This window comes from Chrysemys picta, chromosome 22 (assembly GCF_011386835.1).
Source record: "Chrysemys picta bellii isolate R12L10 chromosome 22, ASM1138683v2, whole genome shotgun sequence".
Classification (NCBI taxonomy): Eukaryota; Metazoa; Chordata; order Testudines; family Emydidae; genus Chrysemys; species Chrysemys picta.
The window spans coordinates 5147622-5173469 of record NC_088812.1 but is presented as its reverse complement, the minus strand read 5'-3'; the positions used below and the strand labels follow the sequence as shown (position 1 = coordinate 5173469).

The window sequence follows — 25848 nt, the reverse complement described above, 5'->3', positions numbered from 1 at the left end:
CCATTGGTATGAGCTATTTCTTTTTTGATATTCAAATGGATTTGGGGTCATGGTGACATACCAGCCATCATGGAAAACACTTCCCTATGGCCTGCACCCAGAGGTATCTCACTGCCAAGTCCCTATCCTAGGAGGGGAGGGGGAAGGCTGCAGGGTGATCTCCCCCATCCATGTATCCAGTGGCCTACGCTTGCCACTGCAATGCTGCACCCTCCACATTTATTTATTGATCAAATTTTTGGAATTTTGCAGAATTTTAAAATATTGTGCACAGAATTTAATTTTTTGGTGCTCTCTAAAGCATCATTAGCCCTCCCTGCTCTCCGCTGGCAGGGGGGGTCTGCCGAGTCCATCAGGGGATGAAGGGCCCTGGGCGGTACCTGGCCCTTGAGGAGACAGTGTACCGGAAAGATGAAGGCTCCCTGCAATTACATTGCCCTCTTAATTCATTATTATTTGAGTCCCACACCAATATCATGCCCCGGACAGATGGCAAGCTGATAGGCCTATAATTACCCAGGTGATCCCATTAACCGTTACTAAAAATTGGCACAACTTTAGCTTTTTTCCAATCTTCTGAAAGTTCCACAATGTCCAAGACTTTTTGAAAAATCAATATTAACAGTTCAGTGAGCTCCTCGGCCAGCTCTTTTAATAATCTTGGATGCAAGTTATCTGGACCTGCTTATTTAGAAATGCCTAATTTTAGTAGCTTCATGTTTAAGCATCCTCCTTGGGCACTAGTGGAATGCCTCCAGTGTGTGGGAGTGGGTTGGTTCTGTAGTGGCCCCGCTAGGCTGCCCTATGCAAAAGGCTCAGCAGAAATCTTTGATGACCTATATGGGGGACATGATCCTGTACTCGCCCCTCCGCCATGACACCCCAGAACTACACCCATGGTACACCCATCCCACAATAACCCCCATTCTCTCTTACCACACCCCCACAGGACAGCCATCTCCAGCAACACCCCATTCCTACAACTGCCTCCCATGGTACTCACTGCCACAATACCCCCCTCCCCACCACACAAACCTCATGACCCCCCCCCCCCCCATACCTCCATTCCCCACCCTACAAGCCTCATGGTGCCTGTGACCAGAGTGCCGGGGGGGGAGGGGCACACTGAGATTGCTCAGTCAGGGCAAACTGCAAAGAATGGGGCAGATCATCAACCCCCAAACTGGTGGTTATTTCTAATACTTAGATTCACCAAGCCAGCAACAAAACAGCTTCTACAATACCTTACTGGTTACCCAGCAGCCAATACACTGTTCCCTTAAAGCAACCCAGCCTTGGGCTCCCACCCAGACAGCCAAGTCAAATATGATGAGGATTACTGAAAATCTTGTTCATATCAAGATCAAAATCAAATCATATAAAAAGTCCTACCAATCCCAAAGAATTGGACACATGACCCCCCCCCCAGGTCAATGAATATCTCAGATCTTACCCAAATACACGCTTACAGCCAATTCTTATTAACTAAACTAAGATTTATTGAAAAAGAGTATTGGTTAAAAGATCATTATACATACAGGTATAAATTGAGTTCTTAGGTCAGTTCACAGTAGAGATAGTGAGCTTCAGAGTTGCAAAAAGTTCTTTCAGAATTAGTTCCAATAATTATAGTCCAATGTCCAATACCCGCGTGACCCAGTCTGGAGCTGGGGACCTCAGTCTTGCAACTCAAACCTCCCTTGATGAAGCTTAAGCAGATCTGAGATAATAGGATCAGGGCTCAAGAGTCCTTTGTATAGTTCTCTTGCCGCCTCTTGACAGCAGGTGAATAATAGGGGAAGCATTGTGGCTTTGAAGTTACCTCCTATTTCCTAAGCATCACCAGTAATTAGCTACATGGATTAGCATGAGGCAACTGTCCAGCTCCCGCCACTTACAGGGAGTTTATTACATATTTCAAACAGGAATGAAGACAATGTTACCACATTTACAGTTCATCTAAATGCTAACATTCCCTTTCGGTCTTTGAATCAATAGAGCATAGTGACAAGACAGGAAACATCTGGTTACATTGTTAACCTCTAACAGGATATAGGTAAACAGACTACTACAATCATTATCTTCTTCCAATTCTTTAACAATACAAGACTACATTTGAAAGCTCTCATCTAACATGGCTTTGCTAACTATTTATAAGGAATAACCCTAATTCCTATTAACATCCTTTCCCAGTATGTCTTTAAAGGTCGAATTTGGGTCATTTAGCCTGCAAGTTGCTTCACCCTTCCTGGCTCAGTGTCACCGTGCCCCCGATGCCTCATTCACCTCAACACATGCCCCACAATCTTCCACGGCTTTTCTCTATTGCAACCCACCCCTGCTCCCACTACAATTCGCACATAGCACCCCATGGAATTTCCCTCCCATTCCACACCACTCCCCTGAATTGTATTAATTTACATGGACTACATGGGTCAAAGCTGTTAACGTAACCCACTCACTGTCCAACATGAAACAGTTTTAAACCAGGTTTGGTATCCAGAGACTTCAGCCTGCTTAGTACCAATGGCAAACACACCATTAAAAATCCTTCTTAACTTCTTTATTAAAGCTACAGGAAAAAGGAAAAACATTTAAAGCATCTGAAATGAAAAGTATTCAATAAGATTTGCATTTTAACAGTATCCCTTTCTCCCTTTCTTTGGAGAGAGTTCTTAAGTCCTTGTTTGACCGTCTCTTAGCTGGTATCAAAGATGGTTCTTTTTGGGGAAAAGAGAAGAAGGCCCAACCTGCATTAACGCTACAAGTCTATGTAAGTTACGCTACTTAAGCTATGTTGGTTACATCACTGAAGTCGACTTAATGTGGTGTCTTCACCACGCTGTGTCGAAGGGAGAGCATCTCCCACTGACGTGGCTTCCGCCTCTCGTTGAGGTGGATGAATTAAGTCGATGGGAGAGCTCTCTCACTTTGACTTATCACATCTTCACCAGACCCGCTAAAACAACACCGCTGCATCGATCGTAGCAGTGCCGATTTAGGCCAGGTCTACACTAACCCCCTAATTCGAACTAAGGTACGCAACTTCAGCTACGTGAATAACGTAGCTGAAGTTCGAAGTACCTTAGTTCGAACTTACCTCGGTCCACACGCAGCAGGCAGGCTCCCCCGTCGGCTCCGCGGTACTCCTCTCGCCGAGCTGGAGTACCGCAGTCGACCGCGAGCACTTCCAGGTTCGACTTATCGCGTCCAGACAAGACGCGATAAGTCGAACCCAGAAGTTCGATCGCTCGCCGCCGAACTACCGGGTAAGTGTAGCCAAGGCCTTAGTGCTTACTGTAGACAAGGCCTTCGTTGAAATGGGCTGGAGCTGTTGTTTAAGTCCAATCCTGTTTCCTAAGGAGACAAACACACACAAAAGGGGAGAGAAAAGAACAGCGAAGATGGAAAATGCAGTTTCTGTCTCTGGGGTTGATTCTCACTCGCAACGTCACTGCTGGAAAAACAGGCACAGCGCATGGTCTGATCAGCCACTCCAAGACCTGGTAAACTTGCAATTGCATCAGGCTGTTTAGGGCATTACCTTTAGCTGCCTCTTTCTGGTCACAGGTTTAGAGCATGTTGCAAAATACACACGCTGGGCTGGCTAAGCCAAACACTTATTAGCCAGAAGGCAAAAGGAGAAAGAGAGAGAGAGATACAAGAAAGAGAAGAAATAAGGCCAAGGAAAAGGACACATGGAGGGGTGGAAGGGAGAGTCTTACATCTCAGCTGGGTCAGGGATTCAGCCAAAGCTGGTGGAAGTGGCAACCTCGTCCAGATCCCTCCCCCTGGCCCGATCTGGTCAGGAATCCCAGGATTAGGACGAAGACGGCCTGGGGTTCCAGAAAACAGTGTGGGCATCAGACAGGATGGTGAAGCTCGCTTCAGGAGCCAAATTTTTCTCCCCAAACTCTTTCTTTAAGGGCCCCAAAAGGGGACGATGGGTGGAATAGCCCATCCCCTCTTTCCTTTGGCCACCACGTAGGCTTCATTTCCAACACACCCATTTTAGTTCATCAATTTCCTGTCTCACGCTCGGTTAAGATCATTCTTGGTAAACAAGGCACAGTCCTGGAGTTACACTAGGAGGTTGTTTTGTTTGGACTAATTCAGTCTGTCACCCTGTTTTAAACTTTGTTATCACAGGCTATTGTGAGACTTTATGAACTTTCCCTCACTTTTCACACTGAGCTGACAATAAGGGTACATTTGTAGGTCCAATTATCACCCCACTCCCCCCCTACAACACCACATATTCCTCCCCCCATGGAACTTTACCCACACAAACAGTTCCTCCATAGTATCCTTCACCTGCAACACCCCTTTATACCCCTCTGACGGGTTGGGTCAGAGAGTCCACCTTAGGACTGCCACCTGATATGCTCAGACTACCTCTGAGCCCATTTTTCCTGACAGCTTGGGACTTCAGTACCCTGTCTTGTTGAGCCAGACATGCTAGCCTGCTACAAACACAGACCCAGGTCTGAACCATGTCCCCCACAAGCTGCAGATTTAACTGAAAACAGCTTAAGAAGTTCTCCTGCCTCTAGCACCCAGAAACATAGTTCCCAATGGGATCCAAACCCCAAATAAATCTGTTTTACTCTGTATAAAGCTTATACAGGGTAAACTCATAAATTGTTCACCTTCTATAACATTGATGGAAAGATATGCATAGCTGTTTGCTCCCCGGGGAATTAATTACTAACTCTGGGTCAATTAATAACCAAAAAGTGATTTTATTAAGTATAAAAAGTAGGATTTAAGTGGTTCTAAGTAATAACAGACAGAACAAAGTAAATTACCAAGCAAAATAAAACAAAAACACGCAAATCTAAGCCTAATACAGTAGGAAACAAAATGCAGGTAAATCTCACCCTCAGAGATGTTCCAATAAGCTTCTTTAATAGACTAGACTCCTTCCTAGTCTGGGTCCAGCAATCACTCACTCCCTTGTAGTTACTTTCCTTTGTTTCAGTTTCTTTCAGGCATCTCTTTGGGGTGGAGAGGCTATCTTTTGAGTCAGCTGAAGACAAAATGGAGGAGTTTCCAGGACCTTTTATATTCTCTCTCTTGTGGGCGGAAACCCCTTTGTTCTCCTGTGCAAAATCACAGCAACAAAATGGAGTCTGTAGCCACCTGGGCAAGTCACATGACTACGAATGATTCAGCTTTTTGCAGGCCGACGCCATTGTTTACATGTTAGTTTGACCATTCCAAGGAAAGCTCAGAGGTGGATTGGCATCTCCTGAAGTCCATTGCTAGTTAAATACTCCCAATTACTTGAATGACCCCTTCGCACTATGTTAACCAAATCTGCCTTATGTGCCTCCTACAGCAAACACTTTAAATACAAGCATAGAGCCAATGCTCATAACTTCAGATATAAAAATGATACATGCATACATATAGGATGAATATCTTTAGTAGCTCATAACCTTAGCAGAGATATGTTACATGGCATATCTAGCATAAAACATATTCCAGTTATGTCATATTGAGACACATAAGCATATTTTTATAAAGCATTATGGGGTGTACGTCACAACCCTTCAATATTCCCCACAGCAACCACCTCATTTCACCTCTGACGACTCCTGCACTTTTCCAAAGCTTAACAAGTAATACAAATATCATTTTTCACAAACAGAAACAGAGGCAAAATTTAAAGAGCAAATTACTGACTGTACATTCTCCCCTCGGCTCTAATAAGATTGGGTGTTTATAAGGAGCTGTCACATGCAGGGAGCACGGGTGAGCTTTTACGCTGAAATGGAGATGGATTTTGACTCTCTAACGCAGGTTCATTTCTGTATTGTGCATCCTCGCAGAGTTCATCTGCACAAGTCTCCATCCAGCTGGCAGTAATTTGAGAAAAGACATGGCCTCATTACAACACTGGCTAACTCCTCGGCAGATGCTAAGCAGTTCCATATTGATCGAGGGTCTCGCCTGGCTATTAATGCTGAACAGGAACAGGTGCGCCAACCTCACAGTTTTCAATTGCACGTCAAGCACAATAGAAAGAAAGAAGCAGAAGGGGCCAGATTCTGTTTGTAGCTATCCTGGTGTGAATCCGGAGTAACTCCATTGACTTCAGTAATTCTGGATTTCTATCAGTCGAAACTGAGATGAGAAGCTGGCCCAAGTTCTCCCAGGCTGGGAAATGCCAAGCCTTAGGGTTTGGGGGAAGGACAGCAAAATGAAATCATTTTTCCACCTTTTATTAACAGGATAGATTTGCCAATTCTTTGACGCTCTGCTCCCAATCCCACTCCCACTGAAGTCAATGGGAAAACTCCAGTTGACTTCAACTGGAGCAGAATCAGGCCCTCATTCAAGACTTTAGGGTGGAGACTGCAACCACTTGGGTGAAGTCAAAGTGCTAAAATAATTAAACACGTGAAACACAGCCTTCCCCTCCCCCATACAAGGATAAGCCATAGAGTAGCAGCTATGCGAGGATATTGGAGATAAGCAGCTTCCTCTTCTTTGTAAAAAAAGGGACGTTTGGTGCTGGGAATGGAGCTGGGCTTTATTTTCCCCCACATGCAGTAGTGGTCTCCACTTTTTCAGGAGGACTTTTCCCATTCCTGGAAAGAAAGCAAAGATGTGATGACACGGTCAAGGCCACCTGAGTGTTTAATGTTGAAAATGGGGACTCTCTCTGGAAGGCAGTAGACAAAGTTCCTGGATTCTTTCCCTCTGGGGTGAAGGAACCACTAGAAATTCCTTGCAATGTTGTCTCCACCCTGGGGGGGCAGACCATCTGCACTTGTCATGAATCGGGGGAAGGGTAGCAACCTTTATGTATGCAGTAGTATAAAATCCCTCCTTGGCAGTTGTACTGGATTGCCTTACCTGTAAAGGTATTAAGCAGTTCAAATAACCTAGCTGGCATCTGACCAGAAGGACCAATGAGGAAACAAAATACTTTCATATCTGGGGGGGGGGGCAGATTTGTTCTTTTGTCCTCTTTTGTTGTTCTCTCTCCAGACAAAGGGAGAAGCCAAGCAGGTACAACATCTCCTGAAAATATTCCTGAATAATCCATCGACAACCACAGAAACTGTGAGTAGGGCAAGGAAATGCGTTAGGTTATCTTTTTGTTGTGGCTTGTATGAATTTTCCTATGCGACAGAGGGAGTTTTATTCCTGTTTTTGTAACTATGAATCTGAGCCCAGAGATGAATCCTCAGTGTTTTAAATCTTTTTATTACCCAGTAAAGTTACCTCCTATCCTAATTTTGCAGGTGTGATTCTTTTACTTTTTTTCTTTTAAATAAAGTTCTTCTTTTAAGAACCTGATTGATTTCAGTGTCCTGAAGACAAAGGGTCTGGTCTGTGCTCACATTGCTAAGGCAACTGGTTGATTCTTTATTCTCAAGCCTCCCCAGGAAAGGGGGTGAAGAGGTTTGGGGGGGGATATTTTGGGGGGATAGGGATTCCAAGTGTCTCTTCCCTGAATATTTGGTGTAAATCATTTGGTGGTGGCAGCAATACCGTCCAAGGACAAGGAAAGGAATTTGTGCCTTGGGGAAGTTTTAACCTAAGCTGGTAGAATATAAGCTTAGGGGGTCTTTCATATGGGTCCCCACATCTGTACCCCAGAGATCAGAGTGGGGGGAACTCTGAGAGCACAAATGAAGCTTCAGTCCACGTCTTGCTCAGAAAACAATCCTGTTCCAGTAATTTAGGTCACAATGTTTCAAAAGCCAGTGTCTGCCCACCCCACGCTGACAGATCCACAGAACTCACAAGAGAACCCAGGGAAGGAAATGTGGAGGGAGGTTGCCATTAAAAATGATTTCTCTGCTGGTCAGAACTGGAACTGTGGGCACATAAGATTCCCCCAGGTCTGGATGTAACAAACACCCAGGAGCTAATACTCCCAATGCTGTTCTCAGCTGGACTACAACAGTGTGCCCTTGTTGCCAAGAAGGCTAACAGCATTTTGAGCTGTATAAGTAGGAGCATTGCCAGCAGATCGAGGGACGTGATCATTCCCCTCTATTCGACATTGGTGAGGCCTCATCTGGAGTACTGTGTCCAGTTTTGAGCCCGACACTACAAGAAGGATGTGGAAATATTGGAGAGAGTCCAGCGGAGGGCAACAAAAGTGATTAGGGGGCTGGAGCACATGACTTATGAGGAGAGGCTGAGGGAACTGGGATTGTTTAGTCTGCAGAAGAGAAGAATGAGGGGGGATTTGATAGCTGCTTTCAACTACCTGAAGGGGGTTCCAAAGAGGATGGATCTAGACTGTTCTCAGTGGTAGCAGATGACAGAACAAGGAGCAATGGTCTCAAGTTGCAGTGGGGGAGGTTTAGGTTGGATATTAGGAAAAACTTTTTCACTAGGCAGGTGGTGAAGCACTGGAATGGGTTACCTGGGGAGGTGGTGGAATCTCCTTCCTTAGAGGTTTTTAAGGCCCGGCTTGACAAAGCCCTGGCTGGGATGATTTCATTGGGGATTGGTCCTGCTTGAGCAGGGGTTTGGACTAGATCAGGGGTCTCAAATTCAAATGACCACGAGGGCCACATGAGGGCTAGTTCAATGGCCCGAGGGCCACATCACTGGCACCCCCTCCTCACTGCCCCCGGCCCTGCCCCCACTCCACCCCTTCCATGAGGCCCCGCCTCTTCCCACCCCTTCCCTGCTCCCATTCCAACTCCTTCCCTGAAGTCCCCACCCCACCTCTGCCCACTCTCTGCCCCCAGAGGGTGCATGAGGGGTGTGGCGAGGGCTCAGGGCTGGGAGTTGAGGTGCAGCAGGGAGCTGGGGTGCAGGTAGGGGGTTCAGGGTGCAGAAGGGGTGTGGGATGCAGCAGGGGGCTCAGGGCAGGGGATTGGGGTGTGGGGTGCAGCAGGGGGCTCAGATCAGGGGGTTGGGGTGTGGGGTGCAGCAGGGGGCTCAGGGCAGGGGGATGGGGTGTGGGGTGCAGCAGGGGGCTCAGGGCAGGGGGATGGGGTGTGGGTGCAGCAGGGGGCTCAGGGCAGGGGATTTGGGTGTGGGGTGCAGCAGGGGGCTCAGGGTGCAGAAGGGGTGTGGGATGCAGCAGGGGGCTCAGGGCAGGGGATTGGGGTGTGGGGTGCAGCAGGGGGCTCAGGGCAGGGGGTTGGAGTGTGGGGTTCAGGCAGGGGGCTCAGGGCAGGGGGTTGGGGGGCAGGGTGCAGGAGGGCTTCGGGCTCCGGGGTTGCGTCGGCGCACACCGGGACCAGGGCAGGCTGCCGGCCCCTGCCCCGGCCCCACTCCGCTCTGCTCCGGGAACTAACTGGAACCATGTCCCTTCGGCCCCTGGGGGAGGGGGACGCAGGGCTCCACACGCTGCTTGCCACACCTCCAGGTACCTCCCCCGAAGCTCCCATTGGCTGTGGTTCCCCGTTCCCGGCCATTGGGAGCTGTGGGGGGGCAGTGCCTGGAAGCCAGGGCAACACACGGACGGAGCCTTCTGCTTCTCCCCCCTCCCTGGCCGCGGGGATGTGATGCCAGCCGCTTCAGGGAGCGGCGCGGGGCTCGAGGGGGGCAATCCTGCAGCTGTAGTTTGCCCACCCCTGGCCTGGAGGTAGGCCAGGTGGGTGGGCATGCGCGGGCCGCTTGGCGGGCCGCAAGAAATAGCCCCGCAGGCCACGTGTTTGAGACCCCTGGTAGATGACCTCCTGAGGTCCCTTCCAACCCTGATATTCTATGATTCTATTGTAAGGTGCCAGTCACTTGGGGGACAAAGCAAGCTATATACTATAATGATAGGCCCACTAGAAAAGCATCATTGGAAAAAGTAGAAAGATATTTATTAGTAGATAGATCTAGATATTTAAGGGGAGACAGTGTTGTCTCGTGAATAGGGCACTGGCCTGGGACTCGAGACCTGGGCTTGTTCAATTCCTCTCTCTGCAACCGGTTTGGTGGCTGACCACCTCCATGTGCCTCAGTTTCCCTTATGTAAAATGGGAATAATTACACTGACCAACTTTGAGATCTACAGATAAAAAGCGCTGTAAGAGAGCTAGGAGTTATTGTTATAAATATTCTAATTTATACAAAATAAAAGAGCACCTATTCTATTCTCAAGGTGTCTTAATCACTAACTACAATCCAGTAGTATAAACCCAGCAGCCTAAAGATAACCAGACGGAAGGAAAATTAAAAATCACCCAGTTTTTCCACAGAACCAGCTTTGATCCCTCAGTCCCGCCAACCCCCTCTCATATACAGCCAATAGATACAGAAGACACAACAGGCATCTGTTTATTATCACTAGAGTAGATGGAGATAGATATCGAGTAAGTAGATATTATTGGGTTGGCCTATAACAATTTTGGCCATTCGATACAGTAGATGGCTACATAGCAGTGAGGCTGGTAAAACTAGACCCTGTTTGATGGATCTGTCCCCAAGGCCGGTATTGGAGAAGAGATCAGCACCACTTACAGTTCCAGTGGTCGTGGGGACAGCTGACATAGATACCCCGTAAGTCTGAGACTTGGTTCTGGTTTTTTCAATCCTTCTGATCCATCTCTTGTACTCCTGTCTCACCTAGAAAAATACGGAACAGGCTCATTGGCTCATGTAACCAATGCCCCATGAAAAGCTCAGACAGTTTTACACCACTCAGTCCTAAATCTGAACAGAGCAAAAGAACTGAAATTCTTGTGACCATATTCCCCACTGTGAATTCCAACACGTAAAGGGAAGGGGGATGAGCGGCCCTCCATCCCCTAGTTGCAATGAGCCATATTCTGACTCCAGTCACACCCAGACAACATCACTGACTTCATCAGGTTGCAAAGTCTGAATAGAAATTTAGCCTAGGAAATGCAAGTTGATGAGCTCCCACCAAACGACATGTTAATGGGCTTACTGCAGGATTAACCTGGGGAATTTCTATGACCTTCGTTACACAGGTTAGGCCAGGGGTTTCAAACTCAAATGACCATGAGGGCCACATGAGGACTAGTGCATTGACCCAAGGCCGCATCACTGACACTCCCGCTCGCTGCCTCTGGCCCCTCCCCCACTCCACCCCTTCCATTAGGCCCTGCCCCTGCCCCACCTCTTCCCACCCCTTCCCTGCCCCATTCCAACCCCTTCCCTAAAGTCCCCACACCAATGCTGCCCCCAGGGGTGCAGAAAGGGTGCAGGGTGCGGCAGGGGCTCAGGGCAGAGAGTTGAGGTGCAGGAGGTGTGCAGGGTGCGGCAGGAGGCTCAGGGCAGGGAGTTGGTGTGTGGGGTGCAAGAGGGTGAGGGGTGCGGCAGGGGGTCGGGGTGCAGGGTGCAGCAGGTGGCTCAGGGCAGGGATTTGGGGTTCAGGAGGGGTGTAGGATGTGGCCATGTCTACACTACCACTTATGGTCAGCAACATTTATGTCACTCAGGGGTGTGGAAAAACACACGCCTGAGTGACATAATTCCACTGGTATAAGTGGCAGTGTGCACAACACTCTGTCGGTGGGAGAGCTTCTCCCACCAACATAACTAAAAGAAGCTGACAAGAAGTGGAAGCTTGGACAAATGACCAGGGAGGAGTATATAAATCTTGCTCAGGCATGCAGGAGTGAAATCAGGAAAGACAAATCACAACTGGAGTTGCAGCGAGCAAGGGATGTTAAGAGTAACAAGAAGAGTTTCTACAGGTATGTTAGCAACAAGAAGAAGGTCAGGGAAAGTGTGGGCCCCTTGCTGAATGAGGGAGGCAACCTAGTGATAGAGGATGTGGAAAAAGCTAATTTACTCAATACTTTTTTTGCCTCTGTCTTCACGAACAAGGTCAGCTCCCAGACTACTGCACTGAGCAGCACAATATGGGGAGGAGGTGACCAGCCCTCTGTGGAGAAAAATGTGGTTCAGGCCTATATAGAAAAGATGGACGAGCACAAGTCTATGGGGCCGGATGCACTACATCCAAGGGTGCTCAAGGAGTTGGCGGATGTGATTGCAGAACCATTGGCCACTATCTTTGAAAACTCATGGCGATCGGGGGTGGTCCCGGATGACTGGAAAAAGGCTAATGTAGTGCCCATCTTTAAAAAAGAGAAGAAGGAGGATCCGGGGAACTACAGGCCAGTCAGCCTCACCTCAGTCCCTGGAAAAATCATGGAGCAGGTCCTCAAGGAATCAATTTTGAAGCACTTCGAGGAGAAGAAAGTGATTAGGAACAGTCACAATGGATTCATCAAGGGCAAGTCATGCCTGACTAACCTAATTGCCTTCTATGATGAGATAACTGGATCTGTGGATGAGGGGAAAGCAGTGGACGCGTTTTCCTTGACTTTAGCAAGTTTGCAGATGACACTAAACTGGGAGCAGTGGTAGATACACTGGAGGGTAGGGATAGGATACAGAGGAACCTAGACAAATTAGAGGATTGGGCCAAAAGAAATCTGATGAGGTTCAACAAGGACAAGTGAAGAGTCCTGCACTTAGGACGGAAGAATCCCATGCACTGCTACAGACTAGGGACCGAGCAGCTAGGCAGCAGCTCTGCAGAAAAGGACCTAGGGGTTACAGTGGACGAGAAGCTGGATATGAGTCAACAGGGTGCCCTTGTTGCCAAGAAGGCTAACAGCATTTTGGGCTGTGTAAGTAGGGGCATTGCCAGCAGATCGAGGGACGTGATCATTCCCCTCTATTCAGCATTGGTGAGGCCTCATCTGGAATACTGTGTCCAGTTTTGGGCCCCACACTACAAGAAGGATGTGGAAAAATTGGAAAGAGTCCAGCGGAGGGCAACAAAAATGATTAGGGGGCTGGAGCACATGACTTATGAGGAGAGGCTGAGGGAACTGGGATTGTTTAGTCTGCAGAAGAGAAGAATGAGGGGGGATTTGATAGCTGCTTTCAACTACCTGAAAGGGGGTTCCAAAGAGGATAGGTCTAGACTGTTCGCAGTGGTACCAGATGACAGAACAAGGAGTAATGGTCTCAAGTTGCAGTGGGGGAGGTTTAGATTGGATATTTGGAAAAAATCTTTTTCACTAGGAGGCTGGTGAAGCACCGGAATGGGTTACCTAGGGAGGTGGTGGAATCTCCTTCCTTAGAGGTTTTTAAGGTCAGGCTTGACAAAGCCCTGGCTGGGATGATTTAGTTAGGGATTGGTCCTGCTTTGAGCAGGGGGTTGGACTAGATGACCTCCTGAGGTCCCTTTCAACCCTAATATTCTATGATTCTATGATCCTATGAACTACTGCTGCTTGTTGGGGGTGGTTTAATTACGTCGACAGGAGAGCTCTCACCCATCGGCATATAGGGGCTACAGGAGAGATCTTATAGCAGCGCAACTGCATAGGTACAGCTGTGCCACTCTAAGGTCTCTAGTGTAGATGTAACCCTTGCCTGCTAGGTGTGGTGCTCTGCCCCCTCTAGTGGCAGCTAGTTCGGCTAGAGATTAATGAGTCTGCTACAGCCTTAACTAAGAGCATGTGGCTTTTAGCCCATGCAGTAGAGACTCATGCATTTAGCTCCCGAGGTCCCAGGTTCGATCGCACCCACCAGGGGCTGTCTGTGTTATATAGACATGGTCCCTCCTGGCCTTAAAAAAATCTGTGACTCTATGAAAACACCACAATATAAGGTGCAGGAGAAAAGAGATTGGAGGAGAAAGGCTGAATCTCAAAATAGAGGAAGGAGCAACAGGCACGGAAGACGTGAAAAGAGTGAAACCAAGACAAATGTGAACAAAGAAGCTCTGCTGGCTGGCCATTAATGGAGCTGAACAGGTAACAGGACATTGGCTTTACCTGCTGATTGAGGAGACAGTGCACCAGGAAGATGAAGGCTCCCTGCAGGCTGTTGATGATGGTGAATAAATATGCCATGACCGTGGCTGCCGATTTTGTTTGCAACAGACCAAGACTCCAAGTGCAGCCCAGAATGAAGAGCTGGGCGATGGCTTTAAATGTCAGTAATCTGGAGTAAAGCAGATGGAGAGAGCCCATTACAACCCTATGCAGAGAGACCAAGTCAGTGGGCTCTGTGCAGGATGGCTTACACCCTCCAAGTAGCAACTATGCAAAATTCCCCTAGGGCCCACTGGTGGGTAATGCTTCTAGATAGAGATTCTGCAAACAGGCCCTATTCCAACCAGGTTAGAATGGCTTCTACCATCCCCTTCACTCTCTATGGGCCTGCTCCGAAGCACAGAGAGAGACTGCCATTGACTTCAATGAGTTTGGATCAGGCCCTAGTTTGCCACCCCTTCTGCATCTTGTTCATTTCCTGATTTTGCTGCAAGCAGGCTCGGGCCATCAGTACCACACGTCTGAGGGCAGTTGTCATTTCAGTGAGCTGGGCCAGTGAAGGATTTACCTGTTCTCTAATTCCAGGTAGGTATTTCTCTCCCCTTTTTATTCCTGGTACTTCAGATGAAGTATCAGAGCATCTTACAACCTTGAAGATATTTACCTTCAGAACCACTCTGTGATGTAAGACGGTGCCCTTATCCCCATTTTCCAGATGGAGAACCAAGGCATAGCAAGATTAAGAATCTTGCCCAATGTCACATAGGAAGGCTGTGTTGGATCAGGGAGTTGAACCCAGGTCTCCCACATCCCAGACTAGCACTCTTAGCACTGAATCATCCTTTCTCTCCCATTCAGATTGATTTGGAAACCACTATAATATAGCCCTGCAAGGAGAACACTACATTCGCTAGAAACCATGGCTTGCCATTAAAGATCTGGTCCATTAGTCCTTACACCACACTCATGATATGGAATAGGTCGCTAAATGATTGAAGGGATTGTTGCGTGCCCATTGCTGTAGCATGTCAGAGTACAATGCAGACTGGCAGAACCAGATACTAAAGTTAGCTGACAGCAAAAGCGGCCTTTTGCCATACCAGGCAGATTCAGCCTTTGTGTAACTTCCTTGGTTTCAGCAGAGTTACAGATTTTACCTCAGATTAATTCACGTATAGATATTTGCATAGCACCCGGCATTGTAACATCTGACTTAAACCTGTGTTCTGTTCCGAGCTCTGCCACTGGCCTGTGGTGTAACACTGACCACGTCCATTTTCCTCTGTTTCCCCTCACATCCGTTTTGTAGTGCAGGCAGTGATATATAACCGTGTAGTAATAATAGTTACATAGGAAGAATAACGGGCAAAGGGCTAGGGAATGAGTAGCAAAAACACAAAATACCTGTTGACCAACACCTATAAAATAGCTTAAGCAGTTAGCATAAATGCAAGGCCTTACAGCCTAAGTAGAAGTAGTTGCTCAATACGTTAGCATAAGTCAGTAAACTAACAATAATCATAAGTCACAAAATGGCAAAAGTCTTTTTGTTTCTTCTTTTGTAATGACCACTTGTGTTGCAAACTGTTGATGGGTAACTGCAAAAAGACAAAAACTAGTTTCAAGTATTTTTAAAGGAGGACATCAGCAAATGCCTAAATGCAGGTAACCACAGTAATCCAATTAACGTATGTTAATGAGCTTAACCAAGTTAATAGACTAACCTATAGAATAAGAACACCCCAACAATATAAAGGTAAATACATTAAAATATGGTTTAAAAAAAAAGTTCTGTGTACATATGCATAAAAAATACCAAGGCCTATAAAACATCTAGTCTCTGGAACAGCCATTAAAATTCTTCATCAGCATCTCAAAAACCAAAATCTGTCTCAATCCTTAAATCTCTCCCCCAAAAGAAAGTAGTATATACAGGGAATGGGGCTGGTCGCTCTCACACTGTTATACTATCTCACTGGTTTAAATTGCTTTACTTAAACTAATCATTGTGATAATAAAACGTTGGCAGTTACAGAAGGTTTTGGCTAAGTGCAAGTGTTTTTATTGCTGTGCCCACCCTCCTCAAATTAGGTCTCTTCTCACCATTGTCAGTTACAAATCCCAGCGACCATGGCCACATGTCCAGCTCTTCCAGAAAACACGGCTTTAGCAATTAGATACCAAGAAATCACTGTGCAGTTTTCCTCATGCTGTCTCAGCTGTGGATAGCAAACGGCATCAAACTAGGCTGAACAAAACACTAGAAAAAGCGTCCTTCCTGGAGGAGAGAATCCTGCACTGAATGAGGAAAATGGGACTGGATGATCTAACACATCTTGTCCATTCCTGATATCTCTAACTTTCTGCTTGACTGAAAGGGCTAAGAGTTCTTACACTAGCCAAAAGAGAAGATGCAGGAGGAGCGAACAGAAAACTCTGTACAAGGCAGCCTTGATTATCCATACTTCAGTTATGCAGAACAAGGATTCCCCCAATTTGTTAATTGCATTGAAACTTCCCTTGATTATAGAGGAAGGATGATGTAATGGTTAGTGCCCTAATCTAGTACTTGGGAGACCCAGGTTCAATTCTATGCCCTGCCACAGATTTTGTGTATGACCTTGGGCAAGTCATTTAGCCTCTATGTGCCTCAGTTCCCCATCTGTATAATGGGGATAAGAGCCCTGTCCTGCCTCACAGGGGTGTTGGAGGATCAATGCATTAAAGATCGTGAAGCGCTCTGAGATCTGTGGGTGAAAAGTGCTACATAAAAGCCAGCATACAAAATAGGGGCCCAATCCCATGAGATGCTCAGCACTTCCTAAAAGGTGCTGCGTACCCTCATCTCTGACCTAAGTCAATAGGCACTGACGGTTCTCAGCTGCTTGCAGGACCAGGTATTCAGTGTTCTGTTCTCCATGACTTTCTGATACTAAGTCTGTATCACACTGGTATTTCCTCAGTTTAATTGAGCCAAGAGCACCTGTAGCAACCCCCCCTGCAGAAGACTAACTGGACCTCTCAGGCAGGTTTAGTGCTTTCCTACCTTGTGTTTTTGAGGGTGGAGACATCTGTATTCAGGGAGGAGATTTTGTCTCTCAGGAGCCAGAGGGTTGTGATAAAAAATGCTAAATTCATCTGTGGAAACAACACAACAACTCGAGTGGATCAGACCCCAGGTCCATCTAGTCCAGTATTCTGCCTCTGACCATGGCCAGTACCAAGTGCTTCAGAGGCATGGATAATCTACCCCCTATATTAGTTCTCCTCTTGGTCTTTGGTAGCTACAGCTTGATTTAAATCCTGAAGTCTGGGGTTTAATATCCCTTCCAGAACTTTTGTTAGCCCTGATTAGAACAACTCTGGATATTATTCTTGCCACCCATATAAATGCCCAATTTCTTTTGGAATCTTGTTAAAATTCTTCATGTATTCACAGTGCCTAGCACAATGGTACTTTGACCCCAGATGGGAGCCCCCAGCTGCGATTGTCATCTGAATCCTTCCTGCACCACAAGACATCACTTAGGGCACAGATAAGGCTCCGCCATCCCTCTCTGTTCTGAGCTGCTCTGTCTGTCCTCTGTGTTACGTTCCATAAACTTTCCCTCTCTACGTATTGTTGGATCATGGAAGGATTCTTTCAGCTGCCCTCTTGTCCATGTTCTTCCGGCTGCCCAGTTTCACACCTGACATAGCCGATGCTCTGGTTTCATTCGTAACACCTAGCCCAGATATTTCCGTCTTCTCTTCTGGATAACTTTGGAGCTAAGGAGGTGCTGAACTCTTACAAATCCCAGCATTTGGTATAAATTTGTTCCACTCCATTGGAAACAAATTGCATGTGATTTATTATTTATGAATTTACTGTAATACAAATAAAGAAGGTGACATTGTTACCTTGTCACTTTCCAGAGAGTAAATCCACGGTAGCTAGGCCACAACTCACTCCTTAAGCAAACGTCCCAATGTCTGACTCATCTCACTATCAAAGACCTTTCCCTGTGGCATACACATAATTTATCCTAAATATACCCACCACAATAATAAGGCAGACCGGTCCAAGGAAACTCCAGACAAAGCCTCCCTCTATTGTGAGCCAGCAGCTAAAAGGCAAGAAGAAAAAGGGTAACAAATTATCCCTGGCATTAAAATGAAGTGAATTCTCTCCTTTTGGTTGTCAGAGTTGATATCTGGGTGGGGTGGGAGATGCAGGGTGAACGCTACCTACTTCCCTTTATGACAGTCTCATGGATGTAGATTGCAGAAACTAGTCTTATAAGAACATAACAATGGCCATACTGGGTCAGACCAAAGGTCCATCTAGCCCAGTATCCTGTCTTCCGACAGTGGGCAATGCCAGGTGTCCCAGAGGGAATGAACAGATCAGGGAATCATCAAGTGATCCATCCTCTGTGGCCCATTCCCAGCTTCTGGCAAACAGAGGCTAGGGACACCATCCCTGTCCATCCTGGCTAACAGCCATTGATGGACCTATCCTCCATGAATTTATCTAGTTCTTTTTTGAACCCTGTTATAGTCGTGGCCTTCACAACATCCTCTGGCAAGGACTTCCACAGGTTGACTGTGCGTTGTGTGAAACATATGAAGCAACGGGGATTGTAGAATATATTGTCTCTCTGTAATTCAGCCAATGAGTTGAGTGGGCAATGAGATATCTGTTCTCCCTCTGGGATGGGCGCTGCACGTACTGTTCGGCAGTTCCGTAGCCTTTGTGATTCACCGCTGCAGAAATAGCCACCACCAGGGCTGGGACTCCGTAGCCGAACGGGTACATGAATCTCTTCTTGAACTGGCCGGCGCTGGTGTAATTCACGACCTTCAGGTTCCTGACAGTGAGGAAGAGGTGCAGCCCTTCCAGGAACATCCAGGTGAAACAGGCCAGGAAGAGGAAGTGTAGGAGGCCAGCAATGACAGCACACGCCACCTGGGGGAGACAGAGAGCTCAGGGACTCTGAACATCTATCTCTCCGAGATAGGGGAAGTGTTAGTTATTTGATGTGCCCCCTCCAAACTGGGGAGAAAATGGCAACAAGGCCTGTGAAATATTTAACAAACCCCTAGGACATCTGGGACTATACACTGCATACTGTGGCCATTCAACTTCATCACAGCACGAGGGGTAGAACTCAGATCCTCCTGGTCCAAAAGCACTAGCTCCTACCTCATAAACTAAAAGAGAATCTCCATTAGTGGGTAACAATATAGGGCTTATGACACGTATTGAGACAGGCTGCTCGGAGTTCAGTTCCCAAGCCTGCCACCGACTTCACGTGTGACCTTGGGCAAGTCAATTAATCTCCCTGTGCCTCACATCCCCATCTGTAAAATGGGGATAATGGAATTCTGTCCCCCACCCATTGTCTCATCTGCTTAGACCATAAGCTCTTCAGGATAGCAATTGTCTCTTCCTCTATGTGCAGTGCCCAGCACAATGGAGCTCTGATTTCAGTTGGGTCTCGTTGGCTACTATAATGCAAATAAACGACTATAATAGTTGAGGCAGTTCTGACCCCATCCAATAGAGGGCAGCGCTGTTTCACTCACACCAGATACTAGGTCACAAATTTTTTTTTCAGGCAAGAACTCAGGGCAAGGAGTAAACCAAGGAAACACACCGACTGAAACATATGCACTGTCCTCACTCTCTGAGCCAGCTCATATTGACAGCTATGTGTATTCCACCTGTGGGCGAAGGGCATTTTTTAATCATGGGAAAGCTGCATCGGCCCAAATGTGCATGTGAAGTTGATACCCTAAGTTGCTCAGTCCAGGGTCCCTCCTATGGCTGGGGAGCTGAGGCCAAGGGATAATTAAACTCTGGTGTCCGATTCCGATTTTACTGATGCTGGTGTAAATCTGGGGAACCTCCACTGAGGCCAGTGGTGTCAAAGCAGTGTGAGCCAGTTCAGAATCCAGATCACTGAATTTATTCTGGGCAACGTGATCCCAGGCACGTGAAGGGGCCCAAGGGCAAAACCAGCCCACCTTGGTTATCAGTGCATCACACAGGTCGCAGCTTGCAGTCTGTATGCATTGCATTCATGTTCCTTATATTCCTCCATCCATCCCTCCCCCCACAAGCCCTCTGTGCCATCCTCCGATTCTCCTCTTCCTCAAGGACCCCCTGCAAGTCCCCACATGCCTGGACTCATGCCAGGGGCTTTGATCACATCAACCCCCACCCCACCACTGTCATCTCTCCACATACCATTGTCCCTTATTCACTGTCCTCCCCCACATCATCCCTTGGTAGGGTCTCTGTGTGGTCCCCCTATGCTTCCTCTTCCCCCCATGCCAGGGGCTGTGTCCCACCCCCCTCCCACAATCTTCTCTCCACATGCCATCATCCCTTATTCGCTGTCCCCCCATCCTCCCCTGGTAGGTCTCTGTGTGGGCCCCCCTTGCTTCCTCTTCCCCCCATGTCAAGGGCCCCATATGTGCCCCATTCCCCCTCATTATTTCACTACAGGAGCACTTAGGGGCCCCAAACAAGTTCAAGGACCCGTCGTGCTCAGCGCTGTACAAACACCCAGTAAGAGTGTGTCTACACTGCAGCTGGGAGCATGAGTCCCCAGGCAGCAGCCCAGGCTAGCCACCCAAGTACAATCACGTCTGAGGCCGCACTGCTACCCTGTTTCCCCGAAAATAAGACAGTATCTTATATTAATTTTTGCTCCCAAAGATGCGCTAGGTCTTATTTTCAGGGGATGTCTTATTTTTCAGAAATGAAAAATGCCTTATTATCGGTGGATGCCTTATTATCGGGGAGGTCTTATTATCGGGGGGATGCCTTATATTACAACGAGAGGCAAAACTGTAAGTAGGCCTTATTTTCGGAGGATGTCTTATTTTCGGGGAAACAGGGTATTTTGAGTGTGTTAGCTCACGTGGAGCTAGCGTGTGTCTGTCTGTCCACTCTGGGAGCCACCCCCTGCCCCAGCTGCAGTGGAGACCTATCTTTGAAGAACTTACGATCTAAATAGACAGGATAGATGAGGGGGGGGGTGGATTTGGCTGATTTCTCTACCTTATTGGTGACGCTGTCCACTGCGGTGAGGAAGAGCAGGTCGGCCAGGAAGAGGCAGAGGCAGAGCTGCAGGTGGAGGGAGGTGCTGACGTTGCGGATGGAGCGGCACAGGAGGAAGGTGAGGATGGCGAGGAAGAGGCACAGCAGGGAGAGGGTCAGTCCCACGAAGGTGATGATGGTCAGTGGGTAACTCTCCTGCAAAAGGAAAAATTAAAGGCAAAATAAAATTTTCAAATCACGCTGGAGAAACAGGGGCTTTGAAATAACCGGATAATTTCCCAAGGCAATCAGATCTCTAGCTCCGTTGTTGGAGAACATGGAGGACCCATCTGCTCCCTGCCCCTTTCACTAGGTAACTCAGAGGAGCAACACATGTGTTGAGTTTGCAGCCCCAAGATGATCTCTGGATCTCGTAATGACTGTAAACTAATTGGAACAAATACCCGGCTGACTCATGCCCCGTGCCACCTATCTGACATCTAACATGCTGACCAAGTACACCTAATCATGACTTTCCTACTGGCTGGCTCCAGCCATTTTAACTATATTTACAGCCAAAGGCATTACTCCTTTCGTGTAAGTGGTGGACCCCTGCGTTTTGGGTGTCGAAGGGCTCTGGTTTGTTCTTGCAAACAGCCGCAGCGTCTGTGCGAATGCAACCTCAGTTTCTTACATGTGGACCATGAGTTTAAGCGGACGGCTGAAATACCTTGATAGCATGTGACGCCATCAGGATGGCAAAGCTGGACAGGTGAGTACAGGTGCAGGTGGTGTGAGTGCTGTTCGCACAGAGAAGTTTGCAGCCCTCAGTAGACCAGGTGCCAGTGAGCTTCCAGAAAACACAGATAATCTTGTCTTCCATTTCCATTCTCTAGAAACAGACATTGCAGCACCAGGTTTACAAGTTCATCAGGGAATTTCAATACTTTTTGAAGGCTTTAGGGTGGGTATTGGGGGACCCTTAGCATTCAGCCATTATCAGTTTTAAGTTGAATTGCCTCCTCATTTAAACTTGATGTGGTGGAGAAGGAAGAGCCAGTGGAAAGATTCAAATTATAGGGCATCTGTGGTACTGATGGGCAAGGAAGATCATTTTAGCAGGACTGAAGGGAGGCATTATGGATACTGGGGGGCCCAGAGAGGAGGCTGCAGTAGAAAGGTAGAAGGTGACCAGAACCATTGCGAGGGCAAAGAGGAAAAAACAGATTTTGGGGGAAGAAGAAGCATCAAGATTTGAACTCATCTTGGGGGTAGGGGAGGCGCCAGAAGGAGTTGAAGATGACCTTCGTTAGTGAGGCCAACTGGAAGAGGACGGCAGTGTTGACAATAGAAACACAGAGAGAGGACAGCTGGGAAAAGCTCCTGGCCAAGAGGGGTCCCTCGTCCATTTCAAGCAGGGACATGATTGCCAATCACCTGTTTATGCTCCAGGGTGAAGTAGAAAGGTTTGGGGAGGGGTCCGGGTTTCCCAATGGTCCCACTCACTACCTTGGAATTCAGCGTAATGCTAACCAGGTTGTCATCCCCTGTCAGGTTTTGCTGGTCGATAAAGTTATTGTTCAGGATGGACTCGAGAGTGGCATACGAGATGAAGGCAACGACTCCGGAGCCTGCAGGAACAAAGATGCAAGAGGTGACACCAGAACAGCCTGTGTCCTGTGTCACACCGCAAGGAGCTGGAAGAGCTCCTGGCTGGGGGGCGCAGCCAAACCAGCGATGAGAAGGACACAGGTACGGAGAGATGGAACGGCTCCCCCACGTTCGTACAGAGTGTCAGTGGCAAAATTGGGACTAGACCCCAGGACTCCTTACTCCCTGCACTGGCCAACGAATAACACTTCCTCCTAGGGGCCCATCGGCCAACCAGGACTCAGCAGAGCATGGTGCACTCCAGCTCCGCTGCCGCTAGTGCTGGAAAATCCACCCCCGTCCTGCTCTGTCTGAACCCTCCAGCCCTGACGTGTCCTCTGCACAAGAGAAGCCACAAGGGCAGCACTTAATTTGTGCCAGGGCCAGAGCCCCAATACCTCTAGGCTTGGCAGCTTAGCCTGGCACCTCTGGGTTTCCTGCGTCCGTTATGAAAGTAAAAACTTTGCTTGAGTCCTGGTACCTAATTGCTTGAGTCCTGGCCCCACTTTCATTACAAATTAGGCACTGCACAGAGGGTCGGTGTAAAGCAACCCAAGTCCCCCTGGGGAGTCTGTCAGGGCTGCTCTAAGTTCCCTCTGCAGCCCTGGAAGATCTGGCCTCAGAGCTGGAGCTGTGGAATGGGTTGGAGAGGTTGGATTCCTTCCGTTGCCTGTCCAGACAACTCCCGGATGGTACCTGCTTTGCTGGCGCCAACCACTGTCGTGCAGTCAATGCTCATCAACTCGTTTTCAGCGTTCAGTTCGATCATCTTCCCTTCCCGACTGCAGTTATCCGTAACCCGCAGGGCTGCGATGGCTGGGGGCGGAAGGACAAGTTCTTCACTGCGCTGCTTTGAAAACTACCCTCCATTTAGCACAGAGCCTGATTCGCCTCCCACTCCCGTGGCGGCAGGGAGCAAGGCTGCGGTAAAACCAGCAGAGCCGAGAGAAGAATTAGGAGCCCGGATTGTCTTTATGTCCTTTGTGCCTTGCACCTAACACAATGGGGCCCTGCTCCATCATGACTGCGGTTCATAGGCACTACCACAATCCTGCTACTAGCCGAGATCAGAGCCCCGTAGTGCTGGGCACCATAGGCAAATGCAGCAAGAGACCGCTCCTGCCCCAAACAGCAGGAAGGATTCGTATCCCCATTTTACAGACAGGGAAACATAAGCAGGAAGCGATTTGCCACGGTCCCTCAAAGAACGTGTGGCAGAGGCAGGAACGGTACCCGGCTCTCTTATGCTTTAGCCCAGCACCCTAGCCCCGAGGCCACCCTTCATCGCAGAAAGCACCGAGGGTGGCGCTCAGAGCTGTGTGAACGTTTTTCCTTTTTCTTACTCATCGTGTCTCCCATGATAGTCTGCGTCTCGTTCCCGGGGCTTTTCAGAGCAGCTACCAAAGCGGCTGATTCTACGCTCTGCAGAAACATTTTGGCTACCAATGCAACATCCTTCTTGCTCCCATTAATCTGCTGGGCAGTGGCATTGAAAAGCAAATCGATAGACGTAGAGACTTCCTGGGGTTTAAACAGAAGACACCCTGGGTAAAGCAGGGGCTGTCAAACAGTGGCCCACTGGTTAACGGAGAGATGGTCCCATGGATCCACCATTTATCCTCCCCATTCACCATCACGGAACATGCCAGGGCAGCTACAACTGCTTACATGGATGGGTGATGTTAGGCAGGCTTTTAGGGTCCCCTCCCGCTCCACATGCTTCTTATAGTCTGGCCCTCTGCTCCACATGGCTCCCATGCCACCCAGGTACTAGCTCCCATCAAGATACTGCCTTGTGATCTTTCTCCAAGACATTCATCACCCACTCTTGGCTGGCAGCTGAAATTCCACTCGCTGTTGGCTCCAGTCTACTCTTCTAGAGTAGAGGCAACTGAGCCTTGTTTTCAGCTGCTTTTAAAGACTCCCCCCCAGGTTCATCTTTGGAAGGAAGTATCTGGAGACCGGTGGCAGCAGCTGGGGATGAAGAGGAGGGACTTTGCCTTGGAGGGCAGGGACTGGCAAATACAGGTACACAGCCTCTGACCTTCGGCGGTAATGACTGGTTTCCATTGCCACATGCAGATTCCAGGCTCTTTGAGGTCTGATTCAAGAAGGTGCACAATGTGTTGCTTTGCTGGTTTCCCTGTAGGGGAATCATGGAAAAAGGAGTTAATGCTGTAACATATCTATCTACCCATTCATGGGTGGAAGATGGGTGTCCATGTCCATCCACCTGTTCTGTCCCTCTTAGCCCATGTATCTATCTATCCATCCTCTCTATCTACCTCTGGCTATTTCTCCATCCACCCATCCTCTCCACCTCTACCCTTCTCTAGGTACCAGCTCTAGTCCATTCATCCTTCCTCTCCATCTTTGTCCATCCATACTACCCAACCCAGAAGCAGCACGCACACTGTCTGAGTGAACTACAAACTACACACACAACCCTCACATCCATTCTCTCCCTTTTCCCCTTTTGCCCTGCACACAAAGATGACCCAATTCAGAATCATTCGACACATACGTGCTGGGTGCTGTTGCCACACAGGCTTTTGAAATCATCTCCGTGCATAATCCTGGGCTGGCAGCTGAGAAGATTTTCTAGGGAAGGAAGAAGGGAGCCAACATTGGGGCCTCTCTTATAAGGATCAAAACTCTTTATGATGGGATCAAAGCATCATTACGCTTCCGGGCACAGAAATGAAACCCAGCAAAGTCCAGTCGACAGAAGAGCTGATGCTAAAGCTAAAGGAATCGGTTTATGGGGCCCAAGAAGGTGGCACCACTCCAGATGCAACTTTCCCCATAACAACGATATGAAGAAATTCCATGGGCGCAGTTGGCTCCCATATGCTACTGCCTACAAACATACACAAACATGCAAGGCCTAGCTACACACACACTGGTTTGTGGGCAGCTTCTGAACCACAGACGGCAACGATTGCCACTAGAAAGCTCACAGACTGCTGTTAGCCTTTGGGGCCATCAGGACCTGATTATATTCCCTGGGTTTCCCAGGGCGGCTTGTAGTGACTGGTACCTGTGCAGTTCAAGGTGTGGGAGTCACCAGGTTTCCAAGAGGTCCCACTGGCGGAAGAATAACCTGGAGAACATTGGCAGGTGAAACTCCCTCGGGTGTTGTTGCATTTGTTGTGAGGGCCACAGACTGGTGGGTCCTGAGAACATTCATCAACATCTAAACAGAAGAAAATGGAAACAATTATTCATTAACGTCTATACCAGAAAACATAGAATCTATCATTGTGCAGTCGCCGTGGGGAAGCATGGATATGCCAGGTTATGTTTGCTATGCTACGGTAATTACAGTTACACTCTTTGATAGTCCCTTGACTCTGCCCTGGAGAGACCTTAGAACTGAGGTGGGCAAACTACGGCCCGCAGGCCATATCCAGCAGGCGGGACCCTCCT

General features: G+C 48.2%; 1 protein-coding gene across 2 annotated transcripts; it reads right to left on the bottom strand.

Annotated features, from left to right (window-relative positions):
- Nucleotides 1–4276: 4276 nt before the first annotated feature.
- Nucleotides 4277–25651, bottom strand: LOC101942892 (adhesion G protein-coupled receptor E3-like). Of its 2 annotated transcripts, XM_065576289.1 has the most exons (14): nt 25460–25649; nt 24944–25020; nt 24464–24562; nt 23763–23940; nt 23116–23235; nt 22207–22400; nt 21500–21661; nt 20791–20985; nt 18452–18687; nt 17779–17845; nt 16786–16877; nt 13740–13908; nt 10435–10539; nt 4277–6596 (listed from the first exon to the last, which is right to left on the bottom strand). In XM_065576289.1, the coding sequence occupies exons 2-14, from the start codon at nt 24989–24991 to the stop codon at nt 6576–6578; spliced, it is 1686 nt and encodes a 561-aa protein (XP_065432361.1). In that variant the 5' UTR covers nt 24992–25020; nt 25460–25649; the 3' UTR covers nt 4277–6575. The 2 variants fall into 2 exon arrangements, with proteins under 2 accessions (XP_065432361.1, XP_065432360.1); XM_065576288.1 differs by lacking the exon at nt 4277–6596 and having other exon boundaries at nt 9634–10539; nt 25460–25651.
- Between the last annotated feature and the right edge of the window lie 197 nt (nt 25652–25848).

Bases quoted from the DNA above. Each gene is read 5' to 3' on its own strand.
- LOC101942892 (XM_065576288.1), bottom strand. From the start codon at position 24,991: ATGCACGGAGATGATTTCAAAAGCCTGTGTGGCAACAGCACCCAGCAC. The intron at 21,662-22,206 runs GTGATTGGCAAT...GTCTGTTTCTAG, and splicing joins TCACCCTGGAGCATAAACAG to AGAATGGAAATGGAAGACAA. The intron at 13,909-16,785 runs GTAGGAAAGCAC...GCTTTACTCCAG, and splicing joins TCCACCCTCAAAAACACAAG to ATTACTGACATTTAAAGCCA.